This window comes from Amborella trichopoda, chromosome 8 (genome assembly GCF_054954075.1).
Source record: "Amborella trichopoda isolate Santa Cruz 75 chromosome 8, AtrichopodaSantaCruz75HAP2 v2.0, whole genome shotgun sequence".
Taxonomy (NCBI): Eukaryota; Viridiplantae; Streptophyta; class Magnoliopsida; order Amborellales; family Amborellaceae; genus Amborella; species Amborella trichopoda.
In genome coordinates, this window is record NC_142343.1 from 9,079,904 (window position 1) to 9,106,661 (window position 26,758).

A 26,758-nucleotide genomic window follows, 5' to 3' on the forward strand; every position below is an offset into this window, starting at 1 on the left:
TCTTGATAAATTGCCTTTTTTTTATGCATGCTCAGATATTCATGCTAGAAATGCTAGACTGAGTTTCCATGCCAGTGCTTATTTATTTGATGAATAACAAGAGCTCTAGTGTGATATTTATGAAACGTAATGCAATTGTCTTCTGTAAATCCATCGTTTTTGCAATATAATGATCAATACTCACACACACTAGTATGAAATATGTGGTGGTGGTTTTGTTGCTAAATCAGGAGTTCTTTGTGATTGGCAGGTGATTTATCATCACTTCTTAAGAATTTTGACAAGGGAAAACTCTGCCCTGATATTCGCTTCTGGAAACGGGCTGCTGATCCAGTGCTTGTTCATGATCCCTTTTCTTCTCTCATGTGGGTGCTATTTTGTCTTCCACTTGCCTTTCCATTATCAGAAGAATCATTCATATCTCTTGTGCATTTGTTCTATGTCGTCTGCATGATTCAGGTAAAACTAACTGCTTTTAGTCTCAGCTGACATATATGATACTATAACTTAGAAATGTTTACTTGCCAGAAGCCCTAAGATAGTTAGATAAAATTTTGTTTGTTATCTTATTGCAGGCAGTAATCACCTGTTGCAAGAAACGTGTCTTTGATATATCAGAACTAAATTCTGGTGGTCGCCTTGTTACTTCTATTTACAAGAAATTGGGAGAAGCTTTAATCAATGAGCAGCATTTTGGATCCAATTATTTTGATGGCTCTTGCCCTCCTGTTACGATGATCCGTAGATATACCTTGCCATATCTTCGTAGATGTGCATTATTGTTAAAATTGCTAAAATCTTCAATGTCTGCTCCATTTCATGGTACCTCTCATGTGTGGGAGAGATCATCCTCACATATGAGCATTGATGAAATGAAAAGCATTGATAGGATATCACTGGAGCTTGAAGAAGTTCTAGAGCTTGAGAACATGTTTCAGATTTCTCCATTGGAGGATGTCCTCGAGGGTGAAGAGGTGCAGACTTTAGCCATGAAATGGTGTGAACACTTCTTTAAGTCATCAGGAGTTCGTTCTTATGGGCATGTCATGCTCTCTACTCCTGCTATTCCATTTCAGTTGATGTGTCTACCGCCTATTTACCAGGATCTCTTACAGAGGTTTGTCTCAAAATTGATGACCTATTTTTTTCTGATATTACTGACGTGTATGACACTGGGAATATTTAAAACTTTATTGTCAGGTATATAAAACAGCAGTGTGGAGAATGCAAAATTAATTCGGATCACCCGTCAGTTCCTGCACTGTGCTTGTTATGTGGAAGGTTATGCAATTTAAACCGGCGTTCATGCTGCAGGTTTCTTATCTCTGCACTTATTTCTTTTAGAACTTCCCTTTTGTGCTTTCTTTGTACTACTGAACTTTTAGGTTTATTTTTTTTGGTTCCTGGTTATTCCTTTCCACTTCCACTATGTGTGTCTGACATCGTTATGTGTTTTTGTATTACTGAATAGGTTATGTGATTGTCAATCTCATGCAACAGCCTGTGGTGCCGGAATTGGTGTATTTTTGTTGATCAGGGTTTGGTTCTTATATCTTTTTCCCCATCTTTCTGATATTCTGCAGTGGTTGTTTATGTCATTCTTTTCCTGAAATGATTTCTTCGCTTTCCTTTTCAAACAGAAAACTACCATCTTATTGCAAAGATCCGCACGTCAAGCACCATGGCCTTCCCCTTACTTGGATGCCTTTGGTGAAGAGGTATGTTCTGTTTGCTAAGCTTGCTTTATATATATATATATATATATATATATATATAGATATATATAGGTATATATATATCATGCTCAACCAATTTGGCACACAATATCACTAGCTATCTGTGTCATTATCAATCTAATATATCCATATTCTTTGAAAAGTTAACGAATTCTTCTAGATAATAGTATATCAGTATATCACTCGTCTGTTACAATTTGGATATATATGTAATAAGACCATTTACTTTTTGAACAAGGAGTCAAAATCATTATTGCCAATTGGATGTGAAATTGATTGGTTGGGGATGTATCATTGATTGGGTTCTAAATCGAAAATAAAATTTCTCGAATGTCGTGAAACACTTCAATCAGTCGGATTTCACATTCAATGGATAATAGTGATTGTGACCTCTTTGTACCAAAAATAAATGGTCTTATCATATACAATCCCTAGTTCTTTCCCTGTAAATGACATGAAACCCTAGAGCATCCAGCCTTTCTGTGTCCTAGTTATCTAATGCCTATGTTATGGTATAATTAAGATTTTCCGTGTCCTAGTTACCTAATTGCCTATGTTATGGTATAGTTAAGAGAGAATTATATTACATGATGCAAGACATGTTGTAGTGGAGATAATTATATTACATGATGCAAGACATGTTGTAGTGTAAACATGGAGTGACAATTGTGGTTAGCATGGATTTTTGTTGGATTTTTTTTCTGGGGCAATATGGAAAGCAATGAACATCTCATACATTTGGGCAAGAATCAGATGCATTTGCTCAACCAGGTCTTAGGAATCCACAGACAATTGTTTCTGGAGTCTCTAATCCTGTTCTTTATTGGTTTTTCACTTCATGCATGCTTGCATGCATGCATGAGAAGAGACAAGCGAGTAAGGAATGGCCTCCAGGCCTGGTTGGTCAGGGTGGCACGGTTTCACAAGATGATGTCTGGAGTTCTAATCCTATCGTGGTCCTAAGTTAACATTCAAAAAGAAAAAAAGAAAAGAAAAGAAGAAGAGATACATGAGTTCTATCTGTGTACTTGGAGGCTCACTTATTTATGAACAGAGAAAAAAAAGGCCCAAACTTATTAATTTTGTAGAGGAAGTTCTTTCACTTTATGGTGAGTTCGGTACTAACTGGAGCATTTCCCTGGCCAAGTGTCTTCTTTTAGTTTGCTTTTGATGGTTGGAGGTTGCAGAAGGAAGTGTTTATAAACAAGTAAATGGAGCTTGTGCTTAATTCTCACAAATTATGGGTTCTTTCATTTTCATCCACTGTTATCATATGCAAAAGACTAGTTACTTGTTTAGCATTTGTACAGGGGTCAAACTATTTTTAGGAAACAACTGGAAACAAAAGGAACAAAAAGAATAGAACTAAAGAATTCGCATGCAGTTATATTAGTGTGTCAACAGTCCCTCTCCAATCATGTCTTTGTTTCACTTGGGTAGGTCAGGATGGCAATTGAACCTGGGTTGCTATGGTGCAATTATCATGGCTGTAGATGTCAAGCCAGGTGCGTGTTTCCAAAAGGAACAAAATTTTAATATGCCAATGGTAGCATTCGAACTTGAGACCGAGCGTTATTTAGGGATACATGGTTCATCCAACTTCATTTCTTGTTACTTTATAATCAGGAAGAGATTGGTTAAAAATATCTTGAACCTGCTGGTTGGTAGATTGATAGAAGGACAATAGATCGAAATCATACCCATGGTGGCATACGCTTGACTGATTTGTTCTTCTCTACAAGTGTATCCAAATCTTAGTTGCATGCATTTGAAGGGGGAAATACTACTTCTGAAGGATTAGGAATGGCAATGCCTAAGGGGCTGTATAGTGTATGCAAATGTGTGTCCGCTAGGTTGTGTTTATGGGAGTGTGGATAGATGCATGCTTATAGGAACATTTTAGTAAAAATTATGAAATTAACGGGGAATTATTAATAACAAGTTACCAATTTTTCATTGCATTTCTTCCGTCCACATTTATCCTCTTAGCCTACAACTTAGGATAAGTTTGACACAAAACATTTTAAATCCTTCTGGAGGGAAACATATAGAAAAACTTAGGTGAAAATATTCTATTTTTTCAGTACTTGTGATCCAACTGGAAGGAAACCGTATTCACTGTCTATTTGGTTTGACGGCCTGTTTTGCTTTCCTAATAAAACTAATGCAAGTTAACCAAAAAATCACAATGTTTTGGGACTAAGTTCATAACCAAGGAAGGTTGCCTTGTGATCAGCAGAAACAAGTTGTACTAAAACCCGTCTTTCTTCACTTGGAATGTTTTTATCAACTTCTAGAATAAGCAATGCTTGGGTCCCTGCCTGCCCTTACAGAACGTCGCATACAAATGTAAAATTTTTTTTGGATCATTAACAAAAAATTCATTGCTACAGTAGAAGTGCAATGAAACAAGAGCAAAAAACAAAGTTCAAGAGATGTCATCTCTTGATTCCAACATTGAAATTATGCCGACACAGAATGATTATCTAAGAACCCCTTCATTGACAAAGGTATCGATGTCTTGGTTGGCTTCCCTAAAAATGTGCAGAAAAAATCACGCCCTTTGCGTCACAAACATTGCTCGCCTAAGCGGGCTGCCTAGGCGGTAAAAATAGGCAGTCTGCCCTTAGGCAGGCACCTAACGCCAAGCCCTGGGCGGCTGCCTAGGTGCTTGGGCACCTGCCTAGGCAAGCACCTAACGCTCAGCCCTACGCAGCTGCTTAGGTGCCTGGGCACCTGCCTAGGCATTCACCTAACGCCCAGCCCTAGGTGGCTACCCATGGCCTGTGCCCCATGCAAGAGCGAAAATGCTCCTCGTTGATGGGCATATTTGGGTTTGTTTGAGAAAAATAAGATTGTAAAAAGTGGGGTTTAGGTTCATTTCAAAGCTAAGCCCCATTAGAGCTTTTTTAGAGAGAGACATCAAAAATTTAGATTTTTGTGATTTCCATAGGATCGAAGGGTATGGACTATGGGGTACGTGGAGTTTGGATTATCATATGGACTATGGATATGATCTAATGCCTAATGGTTTGAAGCTTATGCATCAAAGTTTGATTTTTGAATTTGAAATGCATGGAATTATGGACAACAATATGTCTCAATATGTATTTTTTTAATTTTTTACACAATATGACCTTAAAACAAATTTTTATTCTATTGGGCCACCAGGTTCTAGGCGCCTGCCTAGTGCAGGGCAGCCTGGACCCCTGGGGTGCTTAAGTGCTGCCCGACATTTTTTTTTTTGATAAAGTTAACATTGTGTTACTGGCAGAGAGTTACATTGAAGTCCGATATCACCCTAGAGAAGGGTGACTCAGTAAAAAATGATGCTAGCCTACCATATACAAAAAGGGCTTATAAGGCCACGCAATTACAACAATTTACAATAAGCTCTTGCAAAAATACATCAAGAGGGAAAGACCAAAAAAGAGAGCCATATTAAGTCGTGAGCCCTTGGTCTTGAGCAAAAAAGGTGCCGCCCGGTATTTTTGGAACACTGGTCACAAATATCAAAGATCTCGATACAATTACTGAATAATAAATTGTACAAAGAGTATGGTGACCTAAAAGGGTCACTCTATATAGAACCCAATAGGGTCCAAAAGATTTACAATGTGAAAAGCTTCTTTGAGAGCAAGAAAGAAAATGGTGGCCACAAAAACCTAGGTCCCCAATGGGGAGTTGGAATGGGCCCCCTCCTTGACCAATCGATCAGCGTCTGTGTCACACCCCAAGAATTTACAACACTGTTATTCCTGAGATGTGACAGGCAAAACATATATACATCTATTGATAGGACAAATTTACAGTGGCGAGGTCTTACAAAGTAAATAAAGAAAGCTAGCACAATAACAGTATCTTCCAAGGTTGATCTTGACTAGCACTCAAAATGAATTCGCAGTTATCCTGAAAAAATGTTTACCATAGTTTGATGAGTTTGGCTACTCAGTAAGTGATCATCATAATCCTAAAAATAATCATGATTGAAAGATATCAATATTTTCCAAAATGAGATCTATTAACAGAAATGCATCAACAGTTTCACTTTCAATAAATGCATAATTAAGTATAATCCGAGTAATTGAAATGCTTATAACACTTTTAACGGCAGTGCATAATTCAAAGGATTTCACAAAATACTCTACTGGCGTCCCAAGTAGGTCACCTATATTTTAACCAATCAAATATTTTGGGCTCAAATTTAGAAAGGTAGCAGTTTGTAAAGGCATTCTAGCATAATTGCCAATTTAATATGTATAGAAAAACTTTTATGGAAATTCAAGAATACGGAATTATCACAATTTATGGGATATCAATCCCCAAATAAACATTTCACAACAATACTATAATCAATTGCAAAAATGTCAATAATAAGGCAGTCATTTGCACATGAATTTTACAATGTCTAAATATTCAAAACAGTAGAAAGAAATATCACAATTTTACTAAAAGCAGAAATATCACATTTATTTTTAATAATTTGATAGTATCTAAAATTTTCTAACAATAGCCAAGAAAAATAAATAAATTTATTTTTCTAAGAATTTACAGCATTTAAAATTTCTAACATAGATAAAATATCACAATTTTTATTAAAAAGATTATTTTTCAAGATAATGAGGTCGTGTGCGCATAAAATTTATCGCACCTAAAATTCATGATAATAAGCAGAAATAATTATTTCATTTTATCTTTAAAAAGGATGGATTATTTTTCTAGACAATGAGGTCACTTACACATAAAACTGATAAAATAAAGATCCTGGACGGAAATATCACTATTTATTAAAAACAGACTATTTTTCAGGAAGACGATGTCACTTACTTATAATCACTCACGAAATTGATGCTTTTTGTGTATGTTGGTTGGGGCACTAAAAGGCCGCCCGTTTACAGTAGATCTTATGGAATCAGTATGCACAAGAGCTCAGTGATAAAAGTTTCAGTTAAAAAGACGCATCTCATGGTTATACCATAGGAAGGTGGCACATTTAATTTACTTACACGTCATAGTGGATTGTCAAGGGCCAACACGTAAGAGAAACTACAAGCCGCGTTATAAGATAAGAAAAGCTTAAGTCAAAAGATTTTGAAAATAGTGATGGTCCCTAAGGACCATCATGCTCATATGGACCATCACTTATTAAAAGTTTATTGTCCCTTTTTTTTTTTTTTTTTGAAAGTTTAGGATTGTTACAGTCTGAGTTGGCTTCTTTATAGCCGTGGCACCAAGAAATTCTGTGGCCACATGTTACATGTGAGCTCTCGTCAAAACTATTGTCGAGATGCCAAGGCCAAGATGAGATATAAGATGCACGGTGACGTTCTTATCGTCTCCCTCCACCACTAGCTCAGGACTTCAGGTGTGGTCAAACTTGCAAAGGCCCTCCAAGAGGGCAAGGGCCTCAGCAAGAGTGGAGTCCTCCACTCCAATAGGACACGAGTAGGAAAGCAAAGTGCATCCATCACTAGATCGAAAGAGACCTCGTATTCCTGAAGGTCCTGGGTTGCCAAGGGAGCAGCCATCAAAATTGAGCTTAATAGTTCCCTGTTCAGGTGGTCTCCATGACGAGGCCCACGAGATTCTACGGCAGGATATATGGATCAAATTCAGCCAGTTGCTGTGAAAATCAGTGAAGGAGAAGTCCTTGAAGAGCTTGTGGTTGGTGGCCCAGAAGGCCACTAGGTTCCTGACTTTCTTAGCCAATTGTTCGACTGTGGATCTTACACCCCTGAAATTCTGTGGTTTCTTTCAATCCATAGTACCCAGATAATGGCTGAGATAGAAGCTTTCCAAATAATTTTCCCTACCTTGGACCAGGGTGTGTATGGAAAAGCTTGAAACAAATGGGGAATGGATCTCGGAGTGACCTAGGGCCGAACCTATTCAAAACGTTTCTCCATAATGCTCTAGAAAGTTCACAGTGGAGAAGAAGACGGGCATTGGACTCTTCATCCTTCAAACACGAATTACATGTATTAGGGAGTTGCAGCCCTCTTCTTTGGAGCTGATCAACTGTCAATATTTTCTCATGGAGCACAATCCAGCAAAACACTGTATTCTAGGTGGTATGAAAGGAAACCACGCTTTGGAGGTTATGGCAATGTTGGGAGAAATGGAGTTGGTGTTGCAGGTGAGTGTTCAAAAGGAGGAGGATACTGAGAATAAACCCCAAGGCTGTTGGGGCCCAAATTATCCTATCGTCACCAGATGACGGTAGAAAAACATAGTGAAGTCTCTTGGCCAAAGGTTCTGGTCTCCTGAAATTGGGCGTCCGCAATCCGAAGGATCCTAAGACACTAAAATTGTCGGCCACAGAGGACTGAGCATCTTAGGCTAAAATAAAGAGATTGGAGAACTAATCCCTGAGGGGTGTGGCCAATCTAGGTACCAGTCCAAAACTTGACCCTAATCTCCCCTCATGAACGGAATCGAACATGTTGGAGGAAGGTGTCTCGGCTTTGAAGGACGGACCTCTAGAATCTTGAGATATGCCCGCTAGTTTTACAATCGGGGGGTCAAATGGTCGTTACAAAGCAATTTTTATGCTTGATGACCCTCCGTCCATAGGTGGCCAGGTTGGGTCGCATACGTCCACCACCACTTGCCCAAGAGGGCCTTGTTGTGGTTTCTAAGATTGCGGATGCCCAGCCCCCCCTGGAATTTAGGTAGGCGCAAACTTATGTTTGTGATCTTCAGACCAGAAGAAATCCCTCATCAATCGCTCCGATCTAGCTGCCACTGAGGCTGGAATAAGGAGTAGAGACATCTGAATCACGAGTGTTGGCTAGGGTGGCTGTGATTAGCGTGAGCCTTCCTTCCTTGGATAGGAACATGCCTTTGCAGCCCACGTATCTCCGATCAAATTTGTCAAGTATATGACTCCATTGAGAGAGTCGGGGCTGAGTGGAAGTCCGAGGTAACTAGACGGTATGTGCTCAATAGAGCAGCCCCATCTATCAGTGAGTAGCTGGACCACATATGAGTTGGTGCAAACCCTCATCGTTTGGAAACACTTTAGGAACAGCAGCCGGGCATCAACATGTTGCACCAAGGAGTCGCAAAAGACGAGGGTGTTGTTCGTGTACTGCAGGTGGGAGAGAAATGGACCTTTATTACTAGATTGGAATCCTCTCAAGAGGCCAGCTTGGTAAAGTCTCGAGATGGAGGTGCTAAAGAACTCGACCATGATTGCAACAGAGGGTACCCTTGGCGTAGACCTCTTCTAGCTGGGAAGAAGCCCTTAGGCATCTAGTTAATGAGAATTGAGAAGATGGGGTCGGGAATGTACCCTCGAATCCAATTTCTCCATTTAGGAGCAAAGGCCATCCTTCCAAGGGTTTCATCAAGGACTGACCAATCCACATGGTCGTAGACTTTCTCCCAATCTAATTTTATGACCAGACCTGGGGTGTTAGCTAAGTAGTGAGAGTGGATGCATTCATGGGCAATTAGAGCCCCATCCAAAATCTGACGGCCCTTGACAAACGCCCCTAGGGTGGGAGCGATGATGGAGGAAAGGACTGCTCTAAGTGTAGATGTAAGGATTGTGGAGAGCAGTCTATAAGAGCTGTTGGCCAAACTTATAGGTTTAAAGTCCTTCAATTCTTCGGCCCCGTCAATTTTTGGGATAAGTGCAATGAAGGTTGCATTCATGGCTTTGTTAATCACCCCTCCAAAGTGGAATTCAGCAAAGAAATCGATGACGTCTAGATGAATTACTTCCTAGAAACTTTTGAAAAATGCCATAGGATAGCCATATGGGCCAGGGGCTCAATCGGAGATTAAGTCATTTAAGGCCATGAGGATTTCGACTTCTGAGAATGGACATTCTAACTAGGTAGCTTTATCGAGTGGCAGGGTGAGGAAGGTGAGGGCATGCATGATGGATCTTGGCCCAGAAAAGGAGGTGAGGAGGTTAGAAAAGAAGGCTACAACTGCCTGCTCGATGAGGATGGGTTGATCAATAACTGAATTCTCAATTTTCAGGTGGATGATCGAGTTCTCCCGGTTTCTACTGTTTGCTATCTTGTGGAAGAAACCTGTCTTCTGGTCTCCCAGCTTTAGGTTCCTGACCTTAGCTCTTAGAAATCTGTAGATCTCCTCCTTACGAAGAATGGACAAGTCTTTGAATTTGGCCTTGGATCTAGACTCGTGTTCTGCTGGTAGCAATGGCATGGACACCTTCACTACATCCCACTCATAAATTGCATTGAGCAGGGTTTCCTTTTGAGAGTGAAAATTCCCTGAATGGTGAGACTTTCAAATTTTTAGTGAAGCTTTCAGCAGCTGTAGTTTCCTTTGGACCTAAAACCTTGCCCATTTGTGGACTTGAGGTTGAAAGGAATTCCAGGAGGATGTCAGAAATTGTATAAAATTAGGTTCCTCGATCCACCATGCTTAAAACCGAAAGGACTTTGAACCACGAGAAATTGCTTGGGTATCTAAGAATATGGGTCGATGGTCAGAGGTGGGTTTGGGTAACACAGTGGAGTGGGTGCCCGGGAAGGTGTGATCCCATTCCAAGGAGATGATAAACCGGTCAAGTTTAAAGAGGGTGAGGTTAAGGGAGTGGTTGGACTAGGTCAACTGGGCCTCCTCTATAGATCAATTGATGTTGGAAAATAAAGTGAAAGAATTGAACCATTGCAGGTGAGATGGACTGGTTGGAATTGCAGTCATAAGAACACCAGGTGATTTTAAAGTCCCCACCTAGACACCAATAGACAAGGGATCGGGACGTTAAGGTTTGCAGTTATGCCCAGAAGGATGGTCTTAGATTGTCAGAATTGGGGCCATACACCACGGAGCATTTCCAAGGCAGCCCGTCAGATAGTCTTGAGACAATCACTATGATCGAAAAATGGTCTATGTTAAAATCTAGTAAATCATGTAGGGTGGGGTCCTTGAGTACCCAAATATCACCCGAGGCTCCAATTTCTTCAAGGGCTATCCACCTACAGGGCCTAAACCCCCAAATACTCCGGGTGTCAAGGAGGTTAGGCGACGGGAGTTTGGTTTCAATTAAGGCAAGTAAGGAGGGGGAATACTTGGTGCATATGTCTCGAACCACACTTCTTTTTTGTGGTGGCCTAGGCTCGGATGTTCCACATTAATATCTTCATTGGGCAAGTAGGGATTGGTCGGTTTGCCTCGAAGGGCGCCTTGGTATAGGCTTGGCCGAAGCACTCAAATCTGCTGGTGAAGATTGAAGGGGAACCGATGACTGTCCTTTATCGTAGTTTACATTGAAAGTGAGGAGGTTGGACAATTCTCTTTTTCCTTCTTTTTGAAGGATGATTTGGTATCCACAGTGATGAAGTCTTCCAACACCTCCCTTGGGCTGTTGACTTTGAAGCCCATTACCACTTCAATGGGATCTTCTTGGGCACGGTCCATGTCATTGATGAAAGTGGAACTGACTGAGGTCACAGAGTCCGGATGGACACTGTCAAGAGAGAATGAGTCATGGGGTGAAGAGGGCATGAGGATGTCGGAATTGGCTAGGGGTGTTTGGTTGCACCTAGAAGACGGTGGGATTCGCTCATGAGGGATGGTGAAGGAAAAGAAAGGGGAGGGGTCGGTGAGTTTGGGTGGGGGTAGTAGGCAAATGGGTGTTGGAGTAAGGGAGATAGGAGTAGGAATGGATGAAAGGGGATGTGGGTGGGGGGGGATGTTGGGGGGGGGGGGGGGGTGGTGTCTGCTGAGGGGAGATTAAGAGTAGGGTGGACTCATTAGGCGAAAAAGGAACTGACGGGGGCTGAAGGATGTGCATGAGGAGACACTGCCTTGAGAAGTACATGGCCCTGCCGAATTCAGAATGGGGGAAGAGGAACTTTGGGGCCATAGGTTGTGTTGGGTGGGGCTATCAGGGGCGATGGGGGCCAAGGGGGAGGTGGTGGCGAGGTGGTGAGAGGCTGTGGGAAAAACCTTGAGGAGAGAAGTTGTGGCTAGTAGTGGTGGGATTGGGAAAGGAGTGGGAAGGGTTTGGAATGAAATATGGTATCGAAGGATGAGGCTTTTGGGTAGGTTCATGGAGGCTAGCCAAAGTGAGATTTGGAGGAGGAGAGGGGAGAAGCTGTGGAGGGTGCATGCATCTATCGTTGATGGGTTCCAAAGGATTAGTCACCATACCAGAGCTCTGCGACATCGTATAAGGAGTCCTTGGGGGGCGGGGGGTTGTCGGCTGGGTTGACCTGGCCAGAAAGCAGGTTGGAGGAAGAAGAGGGGGACTGAAGAGAGTGAGCTAAGGCATGAAACAGATCTGGGGAAGCAAATGGCTACTGATGTAGGCACGAGTGGTACTTGCTTGACGGTCGTCTCAGCGGTCACGGGTTGGAGAGTGGTGATGGCTGTTGGATGGGGAGAGGGAAGGTTAGTGGACAACTGTTGTTGGCCATGCTTGCCACTCAGGGAGTAGCTATTGGATGACGGAAAAGTGAGCACATGGGTTGGCAAGGGATCAACCATCGGATGGGATACCGGTGTGGCAAGAGGGGGGCGCGTGGTGATGGGCCTGCCGCTCGATGGAAGGTGATTGGAGGACGTGGAGGTGGACACCTGTATTTCAAAAGGCGTGCGGCTCGATGAGGGCAATGCTGGGAAGTCCTTATAAAATGCTTTCTCAACACGATTTGGTTCATCAGCTTGGGGGTACGTGTCGCCACGTTGTGGGTTGCATGGGAAGGTGCCACGTGGTCGATGGGCGGCATGACTGGAATGAACCACCTAGGGGGATGGGCGGATGGATTCTCGACCTTGTGATGGTGGGCAGTGATGCCAACGCATTCCTGCATATGTCGTGGCCGAGAGGAGGTCTTTTGGGCTATGGATCGAGATTCCCGAGGGGTCCTCTGATGATGGGATGTATTGTGGTGATTGGATTTGGAAGGGTGTGTTCGAGTTACTATGGTCTAGTCTGTGCGGAGCATGGTGGACTTCCTGTGTACCATGGATTGTGGTCCAGACTCACCAACATGGCAGGCAATCAAGGGAAGGCAGACGACCAAGAAACCGGGAATCTGAAGAAAAGGCTATCATTCTTGAGCCATAGGACTTTGGGGATCTGGGCTGGAATGAGGGTTTCGACTAGCAACCACATGGTGTCAAGAGGAAGAGACCCGTCAGATTTCCAGTGAACAGAGACAAACTTACCACAAGCTTCCCAAATCTGCTGAAAAGTGTCTATATTCCACACATGAAGAGGAAAATAGGAGGCTAATAGCCATATCTTTTGTGGTGCTACAACATCCACTGCCTAGTTCTAGCGCGAGAGAGACAAGGCCACTCCATGGAAACGAAGGGTATGGCTCTGAAGGGATTTAAGCAAAGCCTCCTTCGAGGGGAAGGAGAATAGGTAGTCCTCAGATGAGAGTTTCTGGTAAGAAAGTGCTGAGATGTCCCAAGTTTCAGCAGCCTAGCTCTGAATCCCTTTAGCATCATTTCGTTGAGGCTAGAACCTCCCAATTAACAAGAGTCTCAGATCGTTTTCAAGGAAAGCAGTGTGACTCCCCCCCACAAGGATGGAAAAAGGAGCAGACGGAGGGGAAGAGGTCGGAGAGGGAGAAGCCTGAAGCTATGTGTTACCTGGGGAAGAAGAAGGGGAGGGGGGAAGGTATCTCTTTGATTGGAGGAGTTGGGCATAAGTGGCATATAACAGGGGATGGGACAAGGGGGGACTCTTTGAGGGGAAAGAGTTATGTTGACGGGAGTGGCTACAGGGAGGAGGATGGTGATGGTGGAGGGCAGGATTGGGTGGTGGCTGGGTATGTGAATCAAGATTAACTATGGAAGAGGAGAGGGGAGGAGGAAAGGCCGTCAGTAAGTGTCATAGAAGAAGAGGGTGGGTTGGAGTTAGGACAAGGAGGTGTTCTTACTGGGGAGATGGCTAGAGGGATGGGGATAGTGAGGTGGAGGGGAGGATTGAGTGGCGGGGAACGTCTGGATGGCATTTGGAGGCACTGTGGAAATTTTGAGAATGAGAAGGGGAATCTCATTCTCAAAAAATTTTGGTGGATAAGAGGTTTGAGCGTTCTATAATTATAAACATTGATTTGTAAATTGTAGACCATAGCTAAGTCAAAATTTGGATTATGCTTCTTGTGTCTCAATCCATGAGATATGAGACTATGATCAAGAAGATAGTAATAATCCAATCGGACCCGAGGTAATGGGATCCTAATCTCATCATTTAGGAACGTTAACTAGATGTCTTAGATTACAAATTGTTGAAACATGTACCTGAAAACGGAACACTATTTTTGTGGCTATACTAGTTCTGGAGTGGTCAAAGAGAACAAACACCAATTATTGCTTTGATGCTGCTGATGATGCCTTGATGGGCATCCCAAGAGAAAAAAAGCAAAATGGAATAGAAATATTTGGCAGCCTTGTCATGTCAGATGCTCCAGCAGTATGATTCTGTAGAAGGTGATGGCTGTAAAGGGTGGCCTACAGCCTTACGACTAATACGGCTTCTCTGATAGCCTTCCTAAGTGAGAAACCTGTATACTAGTAGCCACTTAAATAAATATCATTGGTCCTCAAATGATGATTGCTCCTATCGACAAACCTTGAATAAGGAAATAAGATAACGAAGTGAATCCTTTCCTTCTGAAGGAGTCTGCCCGAAACCCTTTTTGGCAGAGTTAAAGTGAATCACTATTACCTTCGTAGTTGGTGGGAGGTTAAGGGTTCAGGATGTTGCAGTCGATGCACAAATCTTGTGCTAACTCTGCTTGTTTTATTAGCTAGACGAAAGTGTTAGCCATGGATTACTATTCTTATTCTTGTTCAGCTGTAAAAAGTTGTTTCATAGACCTTGTCATTTAGCCACAATGATGGGTGGAGTGGCCTGTCGTTCAGGCAACTACAATTACTTTGTTGCTTTATTTTTTGTATAGTGAACTGATTTTATATTCTTTTATTTTACAGGATATCGATATGCAACGAGGAAAACCGCTATATTTGAATGAGGAACGCTATGCAGCTCTTAATCATTTGGTGAATTTGCAGTTCTTGCTCTGTCCAGTTTCTTGTGATTGCTTTAAGCATTCAATAAGTTGTCTTTCTTCCACAGCATATTTTATATGTGTTTGATTAAAAATGTTCTTGCATGCAGGTTGTCTCACATGGCCTTGATCAAAGCTCTGAAGTGCTTCGCCATACGACCATCGAGACACTCTTTGCTTTTTAGTTGTTAATGATTGTAAGCCCTTGTGATTTACTGTTGTTCAAACTGATGCGTAGGCTGCTTTCAATACAATTGTTGTCATGGTTAATTGCTTCTATCCATGCGTGGAATTTGATTGTTCTGATGAGCAATAAATGTGTCAATGTAGATGGATTACCCATGATGTCACAGAATCTTCAAATGGAGAAGCAGTTAAGCCCTTGTACTTGAGTTGTTCAGAAATAAAGGCCCTGAATATTTGGTGATGGACATATGGATAAGGGAGATGCAAAATGGAGAAAGTGAAATGATATCCAGTGTAAACTCCTTATTTTCACCCATATGGTTTTTCTGGTTAGTTTCTTGTACTTTCTTATCTATTCACTAGTTTCCGATATAGCTGATTTTATGTTTGTAGTTATTATTATACTATGAATTCGGGGACAATAGGTAAAAGCAGTCCATTGGACATGACAAATCAATGGATGGTGATGAGGAGAGTGGGACCCACCATTGGGGTCATGTAATGTTCTAATGGGTCCCACACCCTCCATTACTGGCTATCCATTATTAAATGGTGTTGATGTGATGCATTGCAGTGCTTTCATAGGTGATGGATAATAGTACAATCTTTGATTCACTAGAAAAATTGTACAATCTTTCATAGGTGATGGATAATAGTACCCCTTAATTTTAGGTTATTCTGAGAATCCAACCAAAATATGTTGTTAACGGCTAGAAAAATTGTACAATCTTTAGTGATTGATTATGTTATTCTACAAATCAATGGATGGTGATGAAGAGAGTAGGACTCACCATTGGGGTCATGTAATGTTCCTTGGTCCCCCTCTCTCAATCAATGACTATCAATTACTAAATGGTGTGACCTTATGCACTATAGTGTTCTTCCACAGGTGGTGGATTATACAATACTTCGCCTTGATTTTAGTTAGTCTGAGACTGACCAAAATATGTTGTTAACTACTGAAAAAAAATGTACAATCCTTTTTTTTTATTTTGTTATTCTATGCGATGTTGTAGCATTTAGGAAGAAGGTTTTGGAGAGAAAGAATTTGTCTCGACCATAAAGAGTAAAATAATGTTCTGGTATGAAAGATGAACTTTTGATAAAAATACTTACTGAGGAGTTGAACGATCAAACATTAGATGTATGTCAATGGCCTTCTTCTAAAGGCATATCATTCACTATGTAGATTCTCTTTTAGCACTATTTTACTTGATTTATGGTTTTTGATATGTATGAAGTTCTTTATTAATTAACAATAATTTGATTATGTATAGTATTGCACATTTTGTTATTCATGCATTACTGTTAAATTATGAGATGCCATATATGTCATTTCTACGGTACCATTGTCTAAGGAAACAAGTAAAACTCTTCAAATCTTCTATTCGAATTTCCATGAATACTGGATCTGTGATAGCTCTGTGAGAATTCTCCAAGTTGGGTTCGTGTTATTTGATTTGTAGGAAAAAAAATCTCAATCTCCAGGTTCTAACAACTTTTCTTTAGTTTACAACTGGCTACTTGCTTGTGGGATAGGAACTTATAACTACGGTACAATGGAAATTAATTCAGGCCATGGACAATTGGTTATTACCAGTTGGAGGTGTTACTGAACTCGTATTTCTTTAGATTTTTGAATCATCACATGTACAAATATGTTGGGGAGTTCTCTATTGATGGGTCTTGAGTAGGGCCTTCCAATTTTGTTGTAACTATCACATTTGTCCATGGTTATAATTTGGATGTGTATTTTGTTGTTTTTAATGCCTTTTGGACTGTTGATTAATTGTGGTTCATGGGTGATACTGTATTTCGAGGGTCAAATCCTTAATACGGGGTGTGCAGCCTTCGGGACAATATGAATCTGCAGTTTGCTCAGAAAACCCCGTATTTAGGGCTAGATTATGTAATGGGTGTGTACCTTCTCCACTTGAAATGAGCTTGCTCATACATGCAAAGCAAGTTGCAGCGACAACATTTTCTATTGAAGCCCCAAATTCTCAACATGTATTTGTCATTTTTATGTAGTTTTGAGTTCTCAAGTGTGAAAAAGTCAACACCAGTGAGCATGATAAGGAGTGGTTTACCCCAAGCCCATTAATGCAAAAGGAAGGTGAGAAATTAAATCCACCCTCTTTTCGAACCTCTAACAAGAAAAAAAAAAGTCAGCAACAAATAGGAGATAAAATGTGGCTGTAAATCAAGCGAGGGGGAAGAAGCAGCTCTATTCTTCTTTCATAAAAATATTCTTCACACCAAAAATATATTAAGTCCAATAAACATAAGCCTCTCCCCCTTAAAATAAAAACCTTTGAAAAGAAAAAAAAATAACTCTCTCCTCCATGTATTTTTCTCTCTATCTCCCTCTCTCCTCTCTTCTCTGTATCATATTACATGAGCCCCTGAAAAAACTAGTAGTTCTTCCCTTAAGCTCACATTATACCCTCATCAACTCCCTTTCTATATGGCTTCTTAACTAATCATGTTAATCCTAGAGAAAGAATGGAAATTTCCCACAAATTCCATATTTTCTTGGACGTCATGCTATCAACCCTCAACCCATATTCTCTTTCTAACTTAGCTAATACTTCCCCACCAAAATAGACCAAATCGATCAAATTACGGGAAGCTTCGTAAAGTGCCTCTTTAGGAGTTAAACTTCCATTTGTCCATATCTCTAAAAAACGTGTCTCTTGTTTTTCATTCTCATTTCCATGACATTGAATCTATAATTCGCATTTCAAACAGGCGTGGATACAACATCTATAGGATTACTTGCATCTTGATTGGGGGTTCTTGTACAATATCCACAGGTCATGAAATCCTAGAAACTGTGAAAAGTTATCCATGCCAATCCTAAAGAAATTAGAGCCCCTTAAACTTGCCCACAACATAAAATAAAACCCAATTTAATCCCTAAACTACAATTCCCATTCCCAAAAAAGAATTAACCCTAACGAAATAAATAAATAAATCCAAACTTGGAGTAGAATTTCTTCAAAATAAATTTCAGCCTAATTTTTTGAAACGTCTTATATGCGATTTGCTTCATACTCCCCGGTTTGGAAAAGAACTCACCCTTGAGTTTTCATTATTACATCATCATCCTCCCTTAGCTGATGGTGAAGCTCTACATCTCCACGTAATTGTTCTTGGTGAGGCACGAGGCTGAACAACCTAGATGTGCTTCCAATGGTCATCCATTTAGCATATACAGTGGGCAACAAAGTGTTGACTTAGAGTCAAAGTCTGATGGCCTCACTGAAGAAAAAGCATCACTTCCCACTGAAGAAGTTTGACTTTGCATCAAGGAAGTATTCTCCAAGGTGCGGTCCCAATCTACCACAAAATATAACACGAGCACCATTTTGATAAGGTACGTTTGCCTTGGATTTGAAACCGCTTCATCACTTGCTGTTGAACCTCTGTGGCCACTTCTCTTAAAACCCATTAAGTTGTTCTTTTCCATCGCACCGTTAGAATGCACAATAACAAGAGAATTCACGGAAACTAGACCAAAACCAAATTCCAACTTTAGCACTTGTGCACAAATTTGCTTCCCATAAATGAGCCCTTCGGCCAATTACAGGCTTTGACCAGAGAGTACTCATTGGAATCAACCCCAATTTTGCACATTTCTATTGAAGCTTTAACTAAAAGAACATCTTCATCATCTCTAAGCCTTCAAGAGAAACAAGAAGAGGCTTAGCATACCGTGAAAGAGTTGTAATGTAGTTTGTACTCGAGGTTGTAATGTAGTTTGCACTACAGGGACCTACTCCAGAACAAATTTGGCCAATAGAAATCACCCTGAAACTACCTTCCCTAAGGAGCGCTACGGGTTCATACCAGCACTAAGCACCATGGTCACCCCCATGAGCAAAAACAAATTCATCAAGTGAAGCAACTGTCTTTCTGTAAAAGAAAATCAGCAAGGGTCATCTCATGATACAGGAGCTCTTCGACTCATCTCTCCTCAGATTTGTCTCTTCCGTCATATGTTTACCCTCCTAAAGAAAGTATTAATCGAACCGTGCTAGTAGTGCAGCAACACAGCGTAGAATGAAACTGATTGTCACCAACACTACCACAAGCACCACCACAACACTACCACAAGCACCACCACACAGACCGCAAGGACCAAATTGAGCCCTTCCTAGTACACACAGGCAAATACAACTTCACTATCCTTTTGACTGCTCATCTTGATTGCAAAGAAATAGGGAATGGGTTGACAACTGAAAGGGCGGGTAGATTGCAACTAAAACGAATGTAAACAGATTTGCCGCCTCTTCAACACTAGGGAGATGGCAGTGCTAACCATCGATACACTCTTGCAACAAATTGTCATCTTTGCATATTTTAAACATGTTAAATCAGCAATAGTAACCCCTAGCTCCCACAATCCTTAAGGTTGCTTGACCTGCGCTCCAAAGTTACGGTGCTAATTATGATTTGGTTCCAATAAACGACCAAACCATCCGAATTCAAACACAACCATTCCAAATGTCATGATTAGGCTTTTTTGGAACTGACAACCAACCATAATTCTCCTTGTTCATACCATCATTCTCATCACCTACACTATACAACTCCAATATGCATACATAATTGTTACTACGAACATCAATGTTAACCACATAATCATCTACAATCTGAATATCATTAAGTTTTTTTCTTCATATACTATCGGATTGGGAGTAGAGCCACACCTTCCTCTTTGAAAGACTCGGGTGGAATCTCCCCATTCGATGACAACAAAGATATTTCACGTTTGACCAAAAATACTTCTTGTTCAGAAACCACTACCCGTATTAGCTCATCCAATCCCACATCCCATTATGTTGTAGTTAAGGGCTGCTCTTCCATGTTCACTAGGAGGGATCACTTGCTAATTCAACATTGCCTTTAATAGAAATAATGTTAATAGTTAAAATTCCCTTCTGCTTGACACAATGCTGAAAATTTTCATTATTAGATTTACGGCTTTCGATATCTTTCAATCCATCAACCTCTACAGTGATGAATCTTTTGTTTTCTTTGGTCAGGAAATCACATACCTTTGTCTTTGTACTTGTGTGATGCTCATATTGCAATTTTGTTATAGGGACAACAACTCCTTAGGGTTACTCAACTTCTGCAATTTTGCAATTTTGAGATGCTCATCCTGCTCTACAAATGGATGTGCATGGAATAAAATTCCTTCTCTGCTTTTCTCTACACTTGTCAGTCTACTCCTTTACTCTAGCTACATTGGCTTTGGGGTAGTCGGTTACTTAACTCTTCTTTGAATTCATGCTCCTGTCAATGCCATCATGTATGGAACACATAAATGCGATCAACTATAAAATCATGTTGTTCCCACTCATACTCGTGCTCTAATTTATGCCAATCTTCACAAAAAACTCACACAATATGGATCCAACAATGTAGATCTCATCTTGCTTGATGTATGTTATTGCAATCTTTGTTTATGCAAGAACTCAACCTTCTCTGTCGAGTCGTTGATTTTCTTGTACATCTGATCTAGACCGGCATTTCTATGGTGGCGACCTCCACAACCACCATTGTAGTCGATAATCGTCTTCAGTGTTTCAAAAAGTGCTAGGCGGGTCCAAGGTGGCTTGGAGCTGCGGTCAGGGGGCTCCAGGCCGCTTAGCGCCTAAGCGGGCGCCAAGAACCTGAGTGGCCCAGTTGAATAAAAAAAGGTATCTATACAGAGTGTACTTAAAATTTACTCTTGGTGCCAAGGGAAAATTGATCTACTTGACTGAGGACAAGCTAATGAATCTATTCAAAATATACTGCACATTAGCACACTCCATAAGCTGATAAGCATAACCATAAGTCGGTATAGATACTTAAAATTTACCAACCAACCAAATTACCAAACCAAAGTTACCAAATAGTACCAAACTAGTGGAACTACAAATCCACTATCCACAAAACAAATACAAATACAAATACTTGAAGACTCGAAAGAATCTTCAATAGACAATAATTCAATCAAAGTTCAAAGTTTAATAATTATTCAACATTCATCATCCATCATCAGAAAAATGAGGTCAACTGCATTGGCATCATATTCATCAGAGTTGTCACCCTCGACATATTCTTCATCCTCCTCCGTCTCTTCTGAATCTACCTCTTCTTCTTCCTCCACCCTTGTTCTCTTTGCAAAAGATCTAGTGGCCCTAGGAAGGTCAACTGATGTCCCTGAAGCATTCATGACCATGTCCCATGTCAATCCTTCATGCCCCTCGACCTCATCATCATCAACTAACCATTCCATAGCATTGTCCATATTTTTTGATCTGATGGGGTCTCTCTTATCTCTCTTAGCAAACCTGTCCTTCAAGAATCGATTATACTTGACGTAGACTAGGTCATTGAGCCTCTTTGATTCAAACCTGTTCATTTTCTTTGTATAAATCTAACAAAATCAAATGAAACTAATTAAAATCTATGGTTCATGTATTATTAATACAATTATACAAATTACCCTTACGGCCTTATCCCTTCAAAAGTACTCCAATTGCACTCACAACCGAATGAGGAAGTGGTTAGGTTTAAGATTCGAACGGTCATCTTTTGTGAATTTGGAGAACTACACCCATGTTGGCTCCATCAATTGGCTGAAAAGATATAGAATAAAATCATAAATAAATAATAGATATAGAAATAATAGAATTATAAAAATAAAAATCGATTACTTGAACTTGATGAACTGAAGAATATTATTACTACAGAACTACCTGGATCAATTTTGGTCCTTTGCCTCATCGCCTTGGACTCCTAAAAGATTTTAATGAGCACTTGTAATTTATCAGCTCATCAGCGCATATAAACATCCTGGATATCACGATCAAGGATTAGCACATCTACACACTTATTAAATCCAGTCATAATTGTATCATTTGTGTATATTCTTGTCAACATAAAAAAAAGCTGAGTTCAAATAATAACCCGCTGCATGCCATGGCCGATGTAGCTGCATATCCCACTTCTCATCAATAATCTGCCAAACAGGCTTGTAGTAGTTCTCATTATTATCAAAATTTTGTGTTATCTCTCTTTTGCATTTCTCCATAGCCTCATATATATAGCCCATAGAAGGCTTGTCACTATCAACCATGCGTAGGACTTTGACAAGAGGAAAAAATACCTTAAGAGCGCCCTTCACCCCTCGCCAAAAAGCCTTAGAAAGGATAATATCTCTCACCTTCTTCCCAGCCTGATCTTTGGACCGCTTGCATGCTCTCCAGTCATCCGAGGTAAACATCTGCCTCAACTGCACTCTCCTCGAATGTATGCTATCTAGGCATAAGTACCAAGTCACAATCTCGTGACTCCAAGCCTCACAATCTCTTTCTTCTTTGTAAATCTACGCATCATGTTGAGGGTGAGATGGTGGTCATAAATGGGATTTGCAACTGACTTTGCGATCTTCACTGCACCTGATATCTCGGTCAAACCGCCAGGAGCCTCAAGCATGAGGTCTATACAATGTGCTGCACATGGTGTCCAAAAGATTCTAGTATGCGCAACAAATTAGCTGCAACAACATTAGGAGCAGCATTGTCTATGACAACCTGTACAACAAGATGCTCCCCAACCTCCTAGATTCCTTCTCTATAACTTGGAATATGCAATGGGCATCACGGATATGATCAGAGGCATCAATAGACCTCAAAAAAACAGTCCTTAAAGGACAATTCACAAGCAAATTCATCTGACTTCTTCTCTTCCATCACTTTAAGCATCAGTTATAATAGAAACCCCATACTGAGCTCATGCATCCTTCTAAACTTCTACAGCTTCCTTCGTGACACTCACCGCCTTTTTTAAAAGAGGCTTTGAAAGCTCATATGGGGTTGGGGGTTTCATCCTAGGCCCAAATTGGCCAATTGCCTCGACCACGGCATAAAAGCTGCTTAAGCGAGCAGTATTGGAAGGAATGCTCGCCTCATAAAACCTTGTAGCAAGATAATAAGCTGCTCTATCTCTCTCTTCGTTCTTTATTCTATTTTCAATGGTGATTTACTTCTTTGTTTTCTCTCCTGCAACCTCAGGGTCAGGCCTCTAACCCGAGGCTTCTTACTCCCAGAACTAAAAGCAATTACAACGCCCTTTCCCCTTCCCCTTTCCCCTTTCCCCTTTCCCCTTTCCCCTAATAATGGATTGTTCTACTTCTTGACATGCCTCCTCAATCCCATCCTCATCACTTTCATCATCATCATAATTTATTCGAACCTCAGACCTAATCTCTATTATGGAGGCAAATCTCTCATCTTTTTTCATTTTTACCATATTTAAAAAATTGGTTATTTCCTCTTTAACAGCAACAGGAGCATTTTACATGGACAACATCCCCCCTGATACCGGCAAGATGTTTCTTGAACCGGTTTATGCCCCTTTTGTATCCTTCTCACAAAAATTAGATCTTATGCAATTTCTATCATTAGGATTTGCGTTGTAGTCATATTTCCAACTGGGATCACCACTCCTATTAGATCCCGAAGAAGACATCTCAAACTAATGCAATTTATACAAGCAAAGCAATTAAAAACAATCACTTGCATTGAGTTTGATTGCTCAATCTCCAAACTTTCCACCTCAAAGATGTTTCTAAGGAGTCAAAATCTTCTACAAAAAGCCCCAATAGATTTATAAAACATCAAAAATTAAATCTAATATCAATGGGTGATGTTTTTATCAAGTTCTCATAACTTTGAGAAACTCTTCGATCCTCATGAATTACCAAAAAACTAGTTTTTCGAGGGATTTTTCTCTCTAAAATGGGCTGCAATAAGTTTTAAGTTTCAAATGAACCTAAAACTTACACTTATTAACGTTATGTGCTACTAACAAATAAGGGTCTCATGTCTAGGGTTGGGTTTACATGTCATGCCTATTTGGCAATGACTTTGCAATCCTATGGGATGCAGGTGTGGCACATATTGGCTATTTGTGTGCCACACGCCACATGTGATCCTCATCTAGAATTAGCACACATCAATTTTAATAAAGCATTTTCCTTGAAATAAAATCCCCAAAATTATATAAAATCATGGTAAATTATTTTTTATTATTTTCCATCAAAATATCATAGTCTGGCACTTCTCATAAAGCTGGGTCCCACAAGAGATTGGGCTATATGGTACTCCACTGGCCTAGACCCAGAAACCCAATGCAATTTCTCATACCAACCCAACATGCCCCTATGAATCACAGACTTCAGTTTGGACATGAGTGAACCTATTAAAGCTAACTAATAGTTGGATGGATCCCAGGGTGTTCAGTGGATTGCAGGTTCCCCCCAAGGACATGCACTCTTGCAGATGCGGGGGTCTTCCCTCAGCACGTGTGCACAATTCTGATAGGTGGAGCTTATCTCATCAGAACGACTTCCCAAAGCGCGATTGTCCGTATACACGTTGTGAACAAGCTGCATATGTCAGGGATTTGGGTGTACGTCCTCTTAGAGCCCAACTTTGTTCACACAGGGCTTACACACGAAATATCTCGAACAAGCTGGGATCCACTGATCCCCAAGCCCTGGCTCACACGACATGAGGCAAATGCAGTCATACCAACCCTGACTAGAGGAAAACCCTAAATCCACTCGATTCACAATATAGTCTAAGAACCTTGCCTCATTCAATTAGGGTTATTTTGACCTATCCGGGTCTCAGTACGCAAAACTTCTGGTAGCCACTATGTTCCTAGTCACTTCCACTGTGACTCTAAAAAGTGCTGACATTACACACAAGGCCGTGAAAGATCGTAATTCCAACAGTAACATCAGAAGCATAGTTACCCGAATCTCACCCAAGGTCACAATTCCAATTCGGATTCCTAATTCTGCTATTTTGACTAGGAATTTTCACAAAATCCGTTCCTATAAAGTCAGGAATCTCGATTCCTTATTTTAGGAAATTTTATGTCTACACCTATAGAATCTCATTTCTAATATTTATTAATTCTTGAATCCTTAATTATTGAATCACGATTCTACATTTGTTGAATCTGGATTCCACATATAATGATACTCGATTCAATTGTTTTTTAATCTAGATTCCTAAAGATCAAATACCGCAGCTTGTAGATGCAAGAAACCACATAGTCGATTGTTTTTTAATCCAGATTCCTGAGTCGAGTCTTGTTTCCACGAATTAATCAAACATTGAATCTTGTTTCCACCCTCTCAGAATCTCGATTTGATTTTTTAGCAATTGTAATACCACAATGTCAAATACTAATATTCTAGGTGTGCAAATGTGTGACTTATGGATTGGTTCAAATATTTATAAATTTCAATTTCAGTTATTTGGAAACCAGTTTGGACAATGAGTGTCTCCCATAGTTTTTACGTGCTCCAATTATCTGATGAATGCATTATCGAAGTATTGGTTCCATAAATCAACTTTCAAATGCAAATGCCTAGAGTTAAGTTCTTCACATATGTTATTCCAATGTCTTTTGTTGGTAACACAGGCAAGTGTAACTTTAGTGTAACTTGGGCATTGGAACATTATAATTAAGAGAACTTGGGCCTTGCAATGTTAAAATTGAATACTCCATGTTTTCACCCTCGTTATTAAAGGTACATGCTACAACACAGACAACACGACGGCATAGACAAAATCCCATTTTGACTATAATAATGAAATCAAAATGACATTTTAAAGATACATTAGATAATATTTGTATCTTTTGTAGACAATTTCCCTTAGTAGACTATGAGTGTCTATTAATTGACCTTACTTCTGATACTGTGTCAAAGGTTCAATAGTCAATACATTGAGTTCGAAACTAAGGGACCCTTCTTCAGGTCTTAGAGATCTCTGATCTCGATTGCTTGATGAGGTTCTAAGTTGTTAAGGTGTGAGATGTCGTTGTAGTAATCTGGAGACTAAGGGGGACTCAACCCCATAGAGATACAAATCTTGATTGCCAATTGGTCTAAAACCCGATTCCAAACTGATATGAATCTTGATTTCAAATTGGTATGAATCTCGATTCTATATATGTTAGAAACTCGATTCCATAGATGTCATAATCTTGATTCCATATATGAAGGAATCATGATTTCATATGGGTCAATTCCAAATAGGTTAGAAACTCCTTTTCAAAGAGGTGGGAATCTCGAATCCATATATGTAGGGATCTCAATTCCATTTGTTTCGAATCTCAATTCCTATAAAGTAGTAATCTCGTTTCTCGCAATTCTCCTCTTACGGACGTTAATTCTGAAAGTAAGAATCTCTTAGCCAGTCGCGATTATGTGATTTCGATTTATAAAACATTCAGAATCTCAAGCGTTTCTAACAACTATGATCCAGAGTACTATTGAAGGTGGAAGAGTGGCCTAAATCACAAATTAGACATATTGGCCACAACGCAGCTTGAAAACACAGAGCGGTCGTTTAGATACTTGGAAATACAGTTTCATAAATGTATTTCAGTAAAGATGGCACATTTCTAGCGTTTGGATCGAAATTTTGGGACCGAAACGTATTTCCTGCTTAATTGTTTTCCTCATTTCAAGCAAAATTTAAGGAAATTTGTATCATTGTCTTTACCGTCATAAATTGATTTTCAGCCAGATTTCCTTGTTACAAAGAAGCCCACATTATAAAATACAATTAATTCCACAAGAACACCACCACGAGTTAGAGAGAAACTATCTCAAATTTTAAGTTTTCGAGATAAACTATCTTAAAATTTTAGAGAGAGAAACTATTTAAAACTATTTATAATTTTGGAGAGGGAAATTATTGAAAATTTTTAGAGAGAAATTATCTCGAAGTTTTTATA

The 26,758-nt window shown here is 40.2% G+C and overlaps 1 protein-coding gene across 10 annotated transcripts in view; it reads left to right on the plus strand.

Moving 5' to 3' along the window:
- PRT6 (proteolysis 6) overlaps positions 1 to 26,758 on the plus strand; it is a 65,219-nt gene that overhangs the window by 32,673 nt on the left and 5,788 nt on the right. For 5 of the 10 annotated variants that reach the window (XM_006846122.4, XM_020668341.2, XM_011625793.3 and 2 more), the window contains 8 exons: positions 251 to 459; positions 576 to 1,117; positions 1,201 to 1,314; positions 1,472 to 1,538; positions 1,641 to 1,718; positions 14,673 to 14,741; positions 14,860 to 14,946; positions 15,080 to 15,264. In XM_006846122.4, coding sequence (XP_006846185.1) covers positions 251 to 459; positions 576 to 1,117; positions 1,201 to 1,314; positions 1,472 to 1,538; positions 1,641 to 1,718; positions 14,673 to 14,741; positions 14,860 to 14,934 — 1,154 coding nt within the window. In that variant the 3' untranslated portion in view covers positions 14,935 to 14,946; positions 15,080 to 15,264. Of the gene's footprint in view, positions 1 to 250; positions 460 to 575; positions 1,118 to 1,200; positions 1,315 to 1,471; positions 1,539 to 1,640; positions 1,719 to 14,672; positions 14,742 to 14,859; positions 14,947 to 15,079; positions 15,265 to 16,444; positions 16,698 to 26,758 lie in introns of those variants that run through there. The other 5 variants (XM_011625792.3, XM_088874858.1, XM_088874859.1 and 2 more) reach the window with 2 other exon arrangements.